Source organism: Helianthus annuus, chromosome 6, assembly GCF_002127325.2.
Source record: "Helianthus annuus cultivar XRQ/B chromosome 6, HanXRQr2.0-SUNRISE, whole genome shotgun sequence".
Taxonomy (NCBI): Eukaryota; Viridiplantae; Streptophyta; class Magnoliopsida; order Asterales; family Asteraceae; genus Helianthus; species Helianthus annuus.
This window is the reverse complement of record NC_035438.2, coordinates 9,977,421-9,993,419: the sequence shown is the minus strand read 5'-3', so window position 1 is coordinate 9,993,419 and position 15,999 is coordinate 9,977,421. Positions and strand designations below refer to the sequence as shown.

General features: G+C 32.5%; 1 protein-coding gene across 3 annotated transcripts in view; it reads left to right on the top strand.

The window, feature by feature from the left end:
* Window positions 1-14,023, top strand: part of LOC110864636 (3-hydroxyisobutyryl-CoA hydrolase 1) — a 64,909-nt gene extending 50,886 nt beyond the window's left edge. The window contains exons 1-14 of one of the 3 annotated variants that reach the window (XM_022113750.2): window positions 6,844-6,979; window positions 8,185-8,265; window positions 8,431-8,499; window positions 8,625-8,676; window positions 8,757-8,836; window positions 8,984-9,067; window positions 9,764-9,848; window positions 10,032-10,117; window positions 10,248-10,372; window positions 10,503-10,563; window positions 11,154-11,252; window positions 11,387-11,488; window positions 11,652-11,693; window positions 13,739-14,023. In XM_022113750.2, the coding sequence (XP_021969442.1) occupies window positions 6,962-6,979; window positions 8,185-8,265; window positions 8,431-8,499; window positions 8,625-8,676; window positions 8,757-8,836; window positions 8,984-9,067; window positions 9,764-9,848; window positions 10,032-10,117; window positions 10,248-10,372; window positions 10,503-10,563; window positions 11,154-11,252; window positions 11,387-11,488; window positions 11,652-11,693; window positions 13,739-13,876 (1,122 nt within the window). In that variant the 5' untranslated portion in view covers window positions 6,844-6,961 and the 3' untranslated portion in view covers window positions 13,877-14,023. Of the gene's footprint in view, window positions 1-6,843; window positions 6,980-7,127; window positions 7,245-8,184; window positions 8,266-8,430; window positions 8,500-8,624; window positions 8,677-8,756; window positions 8,837-8,983; window positions 9,068-9,763; window positions 9,849-10,031; window positions 10,118-10,247; window positions 10,373-10,502; window positions 10,564-11,153; window positions 11,253-11,386; window positions 11,489-11,651; window positions 11,694-13,738 lie in introns of those variants that run through there. The other 2 variants (XM_022113751.2, XM_022113749.2) reach the window with 2 other exon arrangements.
* Window positions 14,024-15,999: the final 1,976 nt, after the last annotated feature.

Below are 15,999 nucleotides of genomic sequence, written 5' to 3'. Positions count from 1 at the left end.
AAAATCCTACGAATTCATCTTCTTCTCCAAGAAATCCTTGTCCTCTTCCCTCAAAGGCGGGTTCGTCCCACCCAAAAATATGTAGCTGATTGCCTCAACTCTTTAAACATCATGACAACATCTCTCCCTCATGTCCCCTGATGCACCACCTCTCTACTATCAACAACCGCACCCATATTTGCGGCATTCATCACTGACAAATTCTCATACACCTGCAAAAACACACTCAAATCCTCACTATGCTATATTTCTCCAAAGCCACCTTCCTCTGCTTAACAAACCGATGCTTATGCATAGCCAGGTTCTCAACCGCACCTTTATATACATCGTGGGAACAAAGCACCCTTGAGATGACTCCATAACCGATCAGATAACATCACAACATCCTTAGAACATCTCAAGACACTAAATTCGGTTTCATTAAACTCCGGAACATGTGTTGAATGTGCAGTAGCCATAGAACCTTGCATCTGCATCCCAATCACATATGTTCACCCACAATGGTCAACCAGTGGTTCAGTATCCATACAAAGTAATGAACAAAAATTCAGATTATTATCAAAATTATAAAATCTCGCCAAGCATATTATCTTAGTTTTTTGTTTAGAAAAAAATTGAAGACAAAAATGATTTTGGTTAGCCTCCTGGTTTGAACCGTTAAACGTACCTGGGAGCATAACCGAGCAGCTAGAAACAGTCTAAAATATCCAAAACTGGCCTGGAACCTATAACATCTCAGAACCCCTAGAAAATGGTCTATTTATATTGTTTGCCTTGTTTAAAAAAAATCCTCACTTTTTAAGCACCTAGGCCCAAGGCTCACCCTTAGCGTCTTCGACTCCCTCGCTTTCGAATCATGTGACTAACCCTAGTTAAGCCATTTCCATCCCCTCTTTTCAAACTTGCTCAAACTGACACGTTGAATACATTAGCTAACCAAATCGTGTAGTTTACCTTCAAGGGATGTCTTGGTCTTGCCATCATGAGAACCAATTCAAACCTTGACAAAAAAAAAAAAAATAAATGATTTAACTATTAGTATCAGGTGATACACATCTGACTGCGAGCATAGAATCTGAATATATTATAGTATCTCAAAAGATAAAATGAACAGTATGTAGAAGTTGTTGTAAAACTTGAAATGATTTTAGTTTTATACTTGATAGAAGTGTAGTTGAGTATATGATATTTCAAGTGTGTATTTGAGATGAGTTTAAGATCAGCTTCCAGGTTATGAGCATACCGAAAGGTAATTTTTACCCACATAAAACCATAAACGTGTACACCCGATACCCTTTAAAGAGCCAAAATTATCTTATTACTTTTCTCGAATATACTCATTCTTAAATGCAACTGCAAGGCTTTCATGAGTCTGTGACAAAGAAGAGACAGTTAGTATATTGGTTTTGCACATTTGGGGTCTAGTAAACAAATTAATATAAGAGGCTGGGATGCATATAGGAGCAAGGCTCTTGCAATGGCCAAACCTGTAACAGGAAACAAAACTGTAAAATGTAAGTGAATAATAATTAGTTAACTTATCCAGAATAAATTAGAAATTGACTCTATAAAATGACCAAGGAGACCGTGAAAACTATAAGTAAACCAAACATGACTGACCAGGGAGCATAGAAGTCGACCAAAACATCCATTTTGCCATCCAATACAACTTCATTCAAGTTGTTAGAATTCGGCACCACCATACTTAACTGAAGCATATTAAATATACCAATAAGACTTGAACTTATAACCTTTAAATAAAATGACATTTATTTTTGGTTGGCGAAAAATGTTGATAGTAAGTACCTAAATGTGTTACTGTCTACACTATGTTCCAATCTTACTAATTACTTCGTCTTGTCCCTTTCAAATGGTAGGTTCACTATGATCAGCATATATACAATCTAACCCACATTCATATATGTGTATGTCTGTATATATGTATATATACGTAGGAATGACACTTATGGGTCAATTGTTCACAGTTGGTTTATTGCTGAATTTTTGCGAGTTACCTGGTAGAAAATAAATGAAGATATAACATTTTAATAATAGAGATTAAAAAGAATTATGTTAAAATAAACAAATCAAAACACCAAAAAACACACTCTTTAGATAAAAAAAAACATATGGAAATCAGTTTTAAACATACCTACTTGCAATTAACCTATAAACTTCTTATTATAAACAACTCAAAACGCTACAAACACAATTGATTGAATAATGAAGTGAAACTTGCTGCAACAATAATAAACAATTGATTGATTAAGTAATAAACATTTCAGTACTCAATCCAACAATCAATTTACCTAATCAATGAAATCTCATCAAATAATAATAACTATAAAATCTATAAACTTGCTGCTGGAATAATAGTGTGGAAGTTGGAACGAAACAGAGGATCAAGAAATTTGTATAGACATCAACATAGGGGTATCCAACAATCAATTTACCTAATAAATAAAGTCTCAAGAAATTTGTCATTATGCCCCAATTAAGAACAAAGCGTATCTGAAAAACATACTACTAACATGAAAAACTATGAGCATACCTTTTCCTTGAATAATAAGAATATGATATCACATAGGCAATTCCTGAAAAGTAAAAGAACATGATATCTTTATAAGAAAATGTTAACGAAAACAATCAGAAAATGTTAATGAATTATACCAACTCAGATTTATACGGGTCCGTCATATCAACCAGAAAGCCACGATCCATTCCTGCAAACAAAAAAGTATACTCATTGTCAATACAAAAATCATATGAGTAAAGGGGAAAAACATAAAACAAAACAGAGAGTTAGGGTTCATATTTATTTATGAAACAAAAACAAACAATATGAAGAAGAATGAGATGAAAATTAATGATTATTGCAATTACGCTTAATATCAACCAAAAAACAACTAACCATACCTGAATAAAAAAAATCATTGTCAGTTAAGAGATTTATGAAACAATAAAAACACGTTATGAAGAACAATGAGAATAAAATTAATGAGTAATGCATTGTGGCTTCATATCAACCAAAAAAACACTAACCATACCTGAAATAAAACAAAAATCATCGTCCGTTAAGAGAAAACATAAGTACACAGTAAAATAAAATTACAAAAAAAAATCAAGGATTATGATATGTAGCAAAAAAAAAAAAAAAAAAACAGAAAATATGAAGAATCACCAAAACATAGATTGAGACAAATTAACTTAGAGTTTATAATAGCAACACAAAACACACAAACTAAGATTGAAATTAGAACAATAAACTCATTACAATCCCATATCAAAGAACAATTAACGGATTAAACATCAACAACAACATAAAAATTGAGACATATAGAAATTAGGGCTTTCTTATAACAACTAAAAACACACAAACAGAGATGGAATCCGAACAATATATCAACATAATCCATAATATAAGTAGCAATTGAAAGAAACCACTAACCGATGATTCAGATTTGAAGACTGATGAAGAGAAACCAAAACAGGTGAAGCTAATTGGCATTTGAATTCTCCAATTAAACATAATAAACTGTTTATACGCGATAAAATTGGAAACGTATTCATAGTTTTGTAGAAGATTTTCAAGTAATTGATGATTGATTGCGGTTTCTATATGAAAAGCATATCAGTGGTTTCAAAATTGAATGAAACGTATTGGAGAAGATTTATAACTGTGATTGAGAATTGAGTGAGTTTCCATATAAATCATTTTGCCGCTTAAACAACCAATTCTCTGGCCAAAGAGAATAGCCACATCAAGGTCAAATAGTCAACCATTATTTTGCTTTAGTATAAGAGATATATACAAACTCACCATGAACAGTAATTTAATATTTTTGTTTAATATTGTTTTTTTTTTCAGTTTTTATTATTTTATTGTTATACTACTTTAATTGATTTTAATCATATTCTTATATTACTTTTAAGATATGGTCAACCTATGTGTTATTAAACAAAATACTATAAAAATGAAGGCACATCGGTACCTATTTTTTTCGGTTCAGTTCGGTACGACAACGATACAATAGGGTGTCAGTTTATGGAAAGCATTAACAATAAAATTAAATATCGGTACCGATGGATACATATGTTGTTTAATCGGTTTCAATTCGGTTTGGTACGACAGCGATACAACGTCCGTTTAAAAAAAAATATTGCAATGTTGAAATATAATAAACAAAGAATGCAAACGAACATAACCAATATCCAGTGAACAAGATCATTACTGGTATTGATATTCGTTTTTATTGTTTTCGACTGATGTTATGTTTACTTTTGGAATGATACTGCCAGTACCGTAACGAACCGAACTAATACCGACTGATTCCCGCTGCGAAACACGGAGGAATATCACTAGTTGTATAAGAAAATAAAGGCAAGTTTGAATAAACAATATCTCATAAAAGTATAAAACATGTGATAATGTTGATATTATAGTCCAAACATATTTCTGTGGGCCACATGTAACCAAGCCAACCGCAATTGACTAAAATACCCTGTTCTTACATTTTAATAACGAAAATACCCTTCCTAACCCTACGTACAACAAGCAAAGTTCCCATGACCAGTACACAAAATATTTTTTATAATATTGTTTATGCTTTTGATTATTTCATAATTTTATTATTTAATTGATTTTATTAACACTATAACATTTATGAAATTTGGTGAAAAGTAGTTCACCTGCTTTAGGCCAAATCAAATTATGATTTTATCCCCGCTTTAAAATTACGATTTTGTTGTCAGTTTAAAATTACGTTTTTACCTCCGGTTCAAAATAAAATTATGCTTTTGCCCCAGTTAAAAATTATAATTTTGCCCTCGGTTCAAAATTACGATTTTGCCACATTTAAATTTACAGTTTCGCCATTAGTTTTGTTTTGTTCCTCCCAGCTAAATTACCATTTTGCCCTCAATTTAAATTTACATTTTTGTAAACGTTTTTGTTTGCTTTCCCAGTAAAATTACGATTTTGCCCCCAGTGTATAACTACAGACACAAGATGGGGGAATAGTGTCAGGAAGCTGCCTGACACTCCCCCATTGGCCCAACCAATTTACGATTTTATACTCGCTTTAAAATTACGATTTTGCCATCAGTTCAAAATTACGTTTTTACCACCAGTTCAAAATAAAATTGTGCTTTCGCCCCCATCTAAAAATTATCATTTTGCCCTTATTCAAAATTACGATTTTGACCCGTTTAAATTTACAGTTTTGCCATTAGTTTTGTTTTTTCCCCACTCAGCCAAATTACAATTTTGCCCTCAATCTAAATTTACATTTTTGCCATCGTTTTCCTTTGTTTTCCCAGTCAAATTACGATTTTTACCCCAATGTAAAATTACAGTCATACCATCGTTTTAGTTTAGTTTTCTTTTTTTATTTTTTTGACAAAACTATAGCAGTGCTTTGTTTTAATTGTTTGACTCGGTGTAATTTATATTTTTCCCCCAGTTTAAAATTATTGTTTTTCTATAGTTTTTGTTTTTCTTAAGCAAAAGTTTGATAGTGTTTTAATTTAACTGGTTTACTCAATGTAATTTTTTTTGAGATCGTGTTATGAGTAGTATGTACAAGTAATCGAAACACAGACGGACATATTATGAGAGAGAACATTCGACTTAGTGCCCTGCAACGCGGGCGGGTCAAAATCTAGTTATCTATATGAATATAAAGAGACGATGAATAGTGTAACATATATCGCGTGATTTGATTGGCATGGTGAAAGTTAAAATAATATTAAGTTACATGTTTTATGCTTATAATTTATCAAGAAATGATGATTTCAATAGTGATTTTGATTTGAATTTTTTCTATTATAATATTAATTCATTCATTTATGATAATATCTAACTTGATTTTCCGCTAATAAATTGTTAAAAAAACATGAATACATGATCGTGCTTATTTTTTCTTGATATTCGGACATAGTTTTTGTATAAAATGGAGTTGTATTCAAAATATCGTATTTGTTTATATCATAATTATCTATATGAATATAAAGAGATGATGAATAGTGTAACATATATGGTGTGATTTGATTGGAGGGTGAAAGTTAAAAATAATATTAAGTTAAATGTTTTATGCTTATAATTTATCAAGAAATGGTGATTTCAATAGTGATTTTGATTTGATTTTTTTCTATTATAAATTTATAATATTAATTCATTCATTTATGATAATATCTAACTCGATTTTCCGCTAATAAATTGTTAAAAAAACATGAATACATGATCGTGCTTATTTTTTCTTGATATTCGGACATAGTTTTTGTATAAAATGGAGTTGTATTCAAAATATCGTATTTGTTTATATTATAAATCATACGAGTGCTGATAACAATTATGGTGAAAAGAAGAACGGTATTAAAAACATATTTTTTTGTATGGTAAACTCTACAAGTATCGATATTATACCGGAACGATGATAATTTCGATCGAACAACATCGGTACCGATATCGGGAGTACTGAAACGGGTATTATAATTTATGATTCTCGATTGAAGTAAAAGGTACCATTTTCGATAGTATAGGAACGAAGCGATACTCATTTTTATGGTTTCGATTAATGTAAAATAAGTTTCGATATCCTTTTAGTTATATCATAACTTTAATTTTAAGTTTCTATTTCGGTTATTATAGCAAGTGCTGGTAGTGAAACAAATCGAAGTGACACCAAGTGACTTCCCACCGTATAGAGCAGGGGAAACACACTAGTTTAAAATTAAAAGAAAGTAGATCAATATTCTTTAAAGATTTGTCGTTATTTGCTCCAATTGGTTCATTTATTTAATACAAAACGACGCCGGACATCGTGTATTCACATTCACATAATAAAACAAAACGAAAGCAGTTGGGGTCCTAGCCCTTTTTACCTACCGATGATGATGATCTGGTGCTAACACTCGTCGTTAATAGTTAATACATAACAGTTACGGTTCTCTGTGGATCATCATGACGCCAACAAGTCAGGTATTGTTTTTATATACATATATATTTGGTTGTTTATACAAAGAAATTGCATATTGTTGTTGTTGATGGGACTTTTAACCATTTGTCGTAACTGTCAATGTGTCGGTATATAACTAAATTGATTTCCAGTTCAATTAATTTAGAGTTTTGGTGTAAGATGTGAGTAGGGGCTTTGCTGCTGAGAAATATATAGATATGTATCTTAGCACTGAAACCAGGTAGGGGATACCGATTTCTTCCTTGTAGAGACAGACCTCCACCAAGGGTATGCTTTGAGCCCGTTTCTTTTTGCGGTTGTCATGGATGAGTTGTCATTGTTGATGCAAGAGGCGGTTCTTTGGTGCCTGCTTTTGCTTTTTGCGGATGATATTGTGTGATAGCTTGCATGTGTCATGTTTGTCTATTTGATGTGTTATTTGTTCCTGTTATATGTTTTCACCGTTTTTCGTGTTTGGTAGCTTACTTAGAAGATCTTTAGTACTTTCTTATGCGGTTATATGATACATATTTTTATTTGACTCTTGTCTCTGGATATGAATTTGGAGTCGGGGGTCTCACTGGAAGCAATATCTCTATCCCTCGGGATAGAGGTAAGGCGTGCCTACATCCCACCTACTCAGACCCTAACAGTAGCTTGGCTATGGGTGGGATTGTTGTTTGTTGTTGTATAAGATGTGAGTAAAAGCTTCACATCTTTTAAATTTTGGTTTGTGAATATAAAGATTTATGGGCCTAAAGAAAGAATGCAAACCCACTTTGTTCCATATTCACACTGCTCTTCAAACTGTGTTATATTCAAGGTGAATGAATGGCTAGAGATAATAAGAAACTGCCGTTTGGCAGTCTCGGGTAAATCCATTTCCATGTGCATATTTTTCTCGTATTTTGATTTGATCAATAGTATAATATAATATCAAAAAAAAAAAAGTTTACCTTGAAAATTGGAATTTCTCAAAAATGAAACCCGGAAATGAGTTAGCAGACCGAAAGTAGTGAAATCGGAGATTATGAGTTCAGACAATAAAAAATTACCGTATTACTGAAAAAAGGTCTTAAATTTTAGTTTCGCTTTAGGCCTCCAAATCGGCCGGGCCCCTCTTGCTAAACAAAAAACAGGTCGGTATTGGAGCTAGAAAATGTTTGAAACAGGAGGCGGCGAAGTATAGAATTTGAAAGATTAATTGGTAACTTTCTTGATATTTCAGGTATTGGTTAAACAGACATCAAATGTGAGAACCATCATATTAAACAGGCCTCAGCAACTAAACGCACTTACCCCTGAAATGGTAAGATATTCGATCCATCATATTACTATGCAGTTTATACTGTGATGACATGTAACATGTTTCCAACGATTTATTTAGTTACTGCCATAGTTTTCTTTTAATTGTGAAAACTATATTGTGTAACTTGAAAGAAAAAAAAAATATTAACTTATTTACCATTTCTAGGTATCCGAGCTCTTGGAACTCTTAAATGCCTATGAAGAGGATCCCAGTGTCAAGCTGGTAATTATAAAGGTACTTTTCATTCAAATAAAATCTTCTCAGTAAAGCTAGGAGTATAATTATAATATATTCTTTTTCCTGTTGTTTGTGGATTCGGTTTTTGTTAACTTATGGCTTATACCAAAATTTGGATGCAGGGTGAAGGAAAGGCCTTTTGTGCTGGTGGTGCTGTTTCAGTTCTTCTTAAGGGTATATATTACTGTTGTTGCAATGAGTTTGATGGTGCTTTATTGCTTATCTGATTATCTTTTTTTTGGTTGTTGTACCAGTTAGCTGGAAAGAAGCTGCAATTCTATTCTCAACGGCATATGCATTGGATTATCTGATTGCAACTTACGCCAAAACCCAGGTAAAAGCTCTCAAAAGTCAAAACCAATGCTATCTTTATACCAAGTTCGTTTGTTCACAGCGTACGAAAATCTTACGTTGAACACAAATTCATATTTATGTATAATATATTGATAATCATTATGTTAACCTGAGACCATACTTGAAGGTATCACTTATTAGAGGAATTGTTATGGGAGGTGGTGCAGCCTTTGCAGTACATGGTAGATTTCGAGTTGTTACGGATGATACGGTATGCCTCTTGTCATATTCTTCAACTTCAAGAAAATCTCAAGCATCAATTTTTCTTTTTTTTTTTTATAATATGCATGTATGTATATTGTTTCATAAGACTATAAGAATGGTGAATTTTCTAAAGGCAAATTGGATTTAAATAATCCCAACTTGCTCCATTTGGCCGATAATAATCCCAACTCAGTTATTGGCCGATAATAATCCGAACTGGTCCACTTTTGACCGATAATAGCCTGCCGTTAAAAATAGCTTAACGGAGTTAAGTTTTTTTCCGAATTACAAACCGATGTTTTATGGATTTTGATCAGAACGAGGATACGAGTTGATTGATATAAAATTTGCCCTAAAATATTGCCCCAAACGACGAAAACGGTGCTTCAATTCGGGTGTTTAAACTTCCAATTAACAAAAATCAAGTATTTTAAAGCACCGTTTCGAGGTAAGTTTTACATAAATCGAATCCTATCCTCGTTCTGATCAAAATCCATAAAACATCGGTTTGTAATTCGGAAAAAAACTTAACTCCGTTAAGCTATTTTTAACGGCGGACTATTATCAGCCAAAAGTGGACCAGTTCGGATTATTATCAGCCAATAACTGAGTTGGGATTATTATCGGCCAAATTGAGCAAGTTAGGATTATTTAAATCCAATTTGCCTTTTCTAAAAACAACAATTGTTTTTGAATTTTGCAGGTTTTTGCAATGCCAAAGACTGCATTAGGGTTATTCCCAGATGTAGGTGCCTCTTATTACTTATCAAGACTGCCTGGATTCTTCGGTAATTTAAGTTTGATCTTAATCTGATTGCGTCTTAGATTATACAATATAAATTAATGAATTATATGTAAGAATATTAAGTGGGTAAATATCCATTGCAACATTTTGGGTTCTTATAATATTCATGGGCAATTTAAGTTGAATGCAGCACACTATGTTGATATTTTAGTTCATATTGTGGCAGGGGAATATGTGGGTCTTACGGGTGCGAGATTGGATGGTGCTGAAATGCTTGCATGTGGTCTTGCAACCCACTTTGTCCCGTTGGAGGTTCATTTTATTTTGATTTTCAAGATTTATTTCTCCCTTCTTCCTAAAATTGTTTTAATGATCCCAATATTGTTTTGTTAAATACGCTATCAATGCTTGACTGACATGTATGTATTCTATCTATGCACAGAAATTTTACGCATTAGAAGATGCATTATACAAAGCAAATACAGGCAATCCAAAAATCATCAACAATATTATACATGACTTCTCGAACAAAAATCCTAAGTTAAAAGAAAAGAGTCAATTTTTCCGGTATGTGATTATTATTTTTTTTTTAACCGTGAGAACCCGTTAGGAAAACTCATGGGACCCCACCAATACACTGTTAAGCACAACGTACATTGTCAGGTTTTGACTTTAGTTTTGCTACCGCATGTTGCAGGTTAAAAACCATTAATAGTTGTTTCTCTCGCAGAACTGTTGAGGAGATTATCTCTGCACTTGTAAGTTCCATAAACATGAAATGTACTCATTTCCTGCATCATCATTATCATCATACTCAGTAAATCCCACCAATAGCAAAGCTAAGGTATGGTCTGAGGAGGGTAAGATGTAGACAACCTTACCTCTACCCCGTAGGAATAGAAAGGCTGCTTCCAGTGAGACCCACGGCTCGATAGTAGTTTTGCATCAAGCCTTGGACATAAGGCACATAACACTCAGCAATTAAGGCAAAGGCCGATTAGGGCATGTACTCCCTTGTCTTTCAGCTATCAATGCCACCACATGATGCATGATTAACCATCCCCCTCTTTTAACGTTATTTTCACGAAATTAGTAAAATAACGTTAAAATTAGTGCACTTTCACTTTTGACCCCCCGAGCACCCACACATATATACATTATATGCGCATACCGCAAGCGGGACATCCTGCATGAATACACATTTTTGTACTTTTGTAAGTTTCTACAGCTTTTGAAATTTTCTTATTTTCCTATCCTCAAGGAGCAAATGGATGAATGAAGTATTATATACTTTTGAGAATAATTTACTCGCCACTCATTTGAGATCAAATGGTTTCACTTTTTCCAGGAGGAAGAGGCTGATAAAAACAAGGATGACTGGATCTCATGGACTATCAAAACCTTAAAGAAAGCATCACCAACAAGTCTCAAAATTTCTCTTCGCTCTGTAAGTATTTACCGTGCTCTTGATTTACATATTCAATATGTACTTTATTAATTCATCTCGATTATAAGCCAATCTTTATACAATAACTTAGGTGCCCTTCTTATGGTCTAACTTTCTTAAGTTATGGTGTGTAGATTAGAACTGGGAGACTTCAAGGCGTGGGTCAATGTCTTATTCGTGAATACAGAATGAGTTGTACCGTCATACGAGGAAAAGTCTGCAGGGATTTCTTTGAGGTACCAATTTATTACTTTATCCGTTCTATAAAAAGGCTTCAAAGTATTTGAGCATCAACCATATGTCTTAATATTTATGCATGGCACATGTACTGTATCCGATATAGATGGAACTATACTTGAGTTTTTCCTTCATGAGACCATAACTCTTTTTCTAATGCAGGGATGTAGGGCGTTGCTGGTCGATAAAGATAAAAATCCGAAGGTAAAAGATAGTAAAGAAAATCTGGGTGTGTTAAGCGGGTTTGGTAACGGGTCAAAATGGATTCAGGTAGCTCAAGTAACGTTAGACCTACTTGCAAGTAGCAAACCAAACACTATCTTATTTCATTTTTCTTTAAAAAATGTTAATGTTATAGATATGATTACAGGTCAGGTTGGACCTTGGACCTGCTTGCAAACACTTTCTTGTTTAAAGTTTTCTTAATAACAAAAAAATGTTATTGTTTTAAATATGGTTACAAAACTATACCGTTGCAATAATAATCTAAAGAGTTAATTACACAAATGGGTTATGTGGTTTATAGCTAGTTTCGCCTTTAGGTACTAACTTTTTTTTGTAACAGGTTTAGGGTCTATGGTTTCAATTTTGTAACACCTTTGGGTATTAACACCAAAAAATGACTAAAATACCCCTGCATTTTTTTAAATTTATCAATGTAACACATTTGGGTACTAACATCTAATTTTATTTAAGTTTAAATCAATTTTACAAAATCTATTTATTTTTTTTTTGTTTTCATCTTTTCATTATATCTCTTAATTAACATAAAATCTATTTATTTTTTTATTTTCATATTTTTATTAAATTTCTTATTTAACATAAAATCTACTAGTTAACACCAGTATTTTTTTTAAATAGATTTTTTAAATAAAATCTACTAGCTATATAGTTTTATGTAAATTAAATTTCTTACCCGTTTTAATGCAATGACGTACCAAGGTTTCGTGCGATGATGTCGAATTAGTATTTGGTATGGAACAAGATTTCAATGATATCGAATTATTTCACAATTATGGTTGGGTATGTCGCTACATCGAATTATATATATTATTATTTCACAACTACTTTTAAAATAAAAAATAAAATCCATCATACACCGCACTGCACATACAAAATTCCGTCATTCAGATAAATTAAAAAAAATACCGATAAATTACTATCAAGGCAAGATGCCAAAAAATAATTATAAGGTCTCATTGACTTTATTTACGAATAAAGTGGTAGTAATATGATAAAGTTATTTAGACTAAAAATCATTGAATTAAAAAAAATCAAAAATATAAATTTGCATAATAATTGAAATAGAATTCGATATCATTGAAATCGAATTCGATATCATTAAAATTATGAAAATAAAAAAAATAAATAGATTTTATGTTAATTAAGAGATATAATAAAAAGATGAAAATAAAAAAAAAATAGCTTTGATGCATTTGAATACATTTTGAACAACTTTCAATTCTTTTGGTTAAATTTATTAGCTTTGATCTATTTGATCCATTTGAGTAGGGATGTTCTTCGAGTTTCGGGTTTTCCGGGTCAGGTTGTTCGGTTTTTTTTTGTTAGGAAAAGGTGACCCGATAACTGACCCATTTAAAGTTTGAGTTGTTCGGGTATGGGTTATTCGGGTTCGGGTTAGTTCGGGTCGGGTTGTTCGGGTTTTTTGCTAGGAAAAGGTGACCCGATAAACGACTCATTTAAAGTTCGGGTATGGGTTATTCGGGTTAGTTTGGGTCGGGTTGTTCGGTTTTCGGGTTTCGATGTAAAATGAAAAAAAAATCACAAAATATCATCAAATATATCATGTTAAAAAAATATATAATTACAATTTAAACATCATTTAACAATATGGTATGATAATGTTCAAAAGTCTCAAAACTCGATGTTTCACATACAAAACACTCCAAATCAAATCACATCTATAAAAAAAAGACAATTAATGTTCGGGTTTTTATACTGGCTTCAAGTTTCAGGTTTTTCGGGTCGGGTTGCTTAGGTTTTTGGTTGGGAAAAATTGACCTGATAACCGACCCATTTAAGGTTCGGGTTGGTCGGGTTCGAGTATTTTAAATATTCTCTAATTCGCGTTCCGGTGGCTTCAAATTCGGGTCGGGTTTCGGATAAAAAAGGACAGCCCTACGTTTGAGATATATATAATATGACCGAAAGCAACCCATTTATAAAAAAATGGGTTTAGAAGTGCCACCTCTGTTGATATGTTCTTTCTTTCGGTTTCGTTGTTTTAGTGGGAACCTTCAAAACTGGAGCTTGTGAGCAACCAGATGGTTGACTCTTACTTTGCACCACTTGATGATGAAGATTGGACAGACATCAAACTCCCTGTTAGGCCAAACTTAACTTCTTATGCCATTTGTAAGCTGTGAAGGAAACCTGTGATCTACCTTTATGATGTTAGTAGCTCTATAATTATGATTATTGATATCAAAAGGATAATCAGGTATATGTACTACTTATGTGCAATAACTATATATAGCTTGATAATCAGTGGCGAAGCCAAAAACTTTTTCTTATGGTGTCATTTTTTATGGATACCCCGGTTTATAGTAACCCAGAGTCGAACTTTTTGGATCGGTTCTGATCTAGTCGGGTCGAATCACATAATAAAAGTAAATATCACAGTAAAAGTACAATGTCAATGAACAAAAAGATATAATAAAATTACAAAGTCATTTGAAATATATAAAAAATTTTATTTACTAGTTGCTTTGTACGCATTTTCATGTTTTGAAAACAATTCATAATGTTTTCAACTAGTATTCGAGCATGCGCTTCGCGGCGAGTCGTAGGAAGTTGATGGTGAAGATTGGAGCCCACGCTTCGCGGCGAGGTCGTAGAGGTTGATGGCGAGGATGTATATATTTCATGACGGTAAAATTAAGCAATAACACAGTTAAGTAAACAATTTAGAGTTAAAAGTTCCATTTAACTATAATAAGGTAAATAAAAATATGATTTAAATGATACTAATTAAATTCAAGTAACTGTGCTTAAGTTTTGAACTATAAATTTGTTTATTATCTAATTCTTTAAGAAGAAAACAAAACAATGGAGTTGTTTTGACAATGGTGTCGCTCGTAAAAAAACAATGGTGTCGTTCGAATTTTTCCTATTATACGTTGTATTTGCTACACAAAATTCAATGGTGTCGAGCGACACCGTTGTTCAAAGTGTAGCTCCGCCACTGTTGATAATCACGCAATTGTAATCTGATTAATCCAATTAATGTCAAAAGGATAATCCAGTAAACATCCTTTTGACATGATTCTCATTGTATTTGGAATCTTTGGAATCTGATTTGTATACACATGTATTTTATCTACCAAAGGACTTTTAGCCTAGCGATACTAAGGTGTGAATTCTCCGTGTGATGTTGAGGGTTTAATTTTCATGGTGGGTTAGAGGATGTGTATGTTAGCCGATAAAAACAGAAAAAAAAACACACACACACACAGTTTTCGAAATGTTTGTCAATGGAAATTAGATCATATTTACCTATCTATAATTTACCAAAATCTCAATGTGAGTCTGTTTACTATTCATTTTTTGAATGTTGTTGATTGGTTGATAAATTTTGTAGGCCAATGGGTGGATGTCATGTGGCATTCACTAATTTTTTAAATTTATATATATATATATATATATATATATATATATATATATATATATATATATATATATATATATATAGGGGACCGCTAGAATGAGAACCACCCCGAGTTGTAAGAACCACGAGAACCGCGACCCGCGGGTGGCCGTTGACCACGAAATTTTTTTTACACCTAGATCCGTATATTTTAAGACCGGGTGTAAATTTTGGGTTCAAACGGCGCGCCCGAGGGGGTAGTTTTTTACGCCCAAAGTTTGGGTTTTTTTAATTTTTTAATTTTTCTTTTTTTTTAACCAAACTTTGGGCGTAAAAAACTACCCCCTCGGGCGCGCCGTTTGAACCCAAAATTTACACCCGGTCTTAAAATATACGGATCTAGGTGTAAAAAAAATTTCGTGGTCAACGGCCACCCGCGGGTCGCGGTTCTCGTGGTTCTTACAACTCGGGGTGGTTCTCATTCTAGCGGTCCCCTATATATATATATATATATATATATATATATATATATATATATATATATATATATATATATATATATATATATATATAGGTAGAGGATCCTGTAAAAAGTGCTCAAAGTGTGAGAAGTAAGAGAAGTGTATTATAACACTATATATAATACTATATAACACCATATAAACACCGTATAACAATATGTAACACCATATAATACCATATAACACTTTGTAACACTATATATCATTATATAACAAATATAACACTATAGGGTGTCTGATAGCATGTCTATGATAGATGTATAGTGTTATATTTGTTATATAATGATATATAGTGTTACATAGTGTTATATGGTATTATATGGTGTTACATATTGTTATACGGTGTTTATATGGTGTTATATAGTATTATATATAGTGTTAT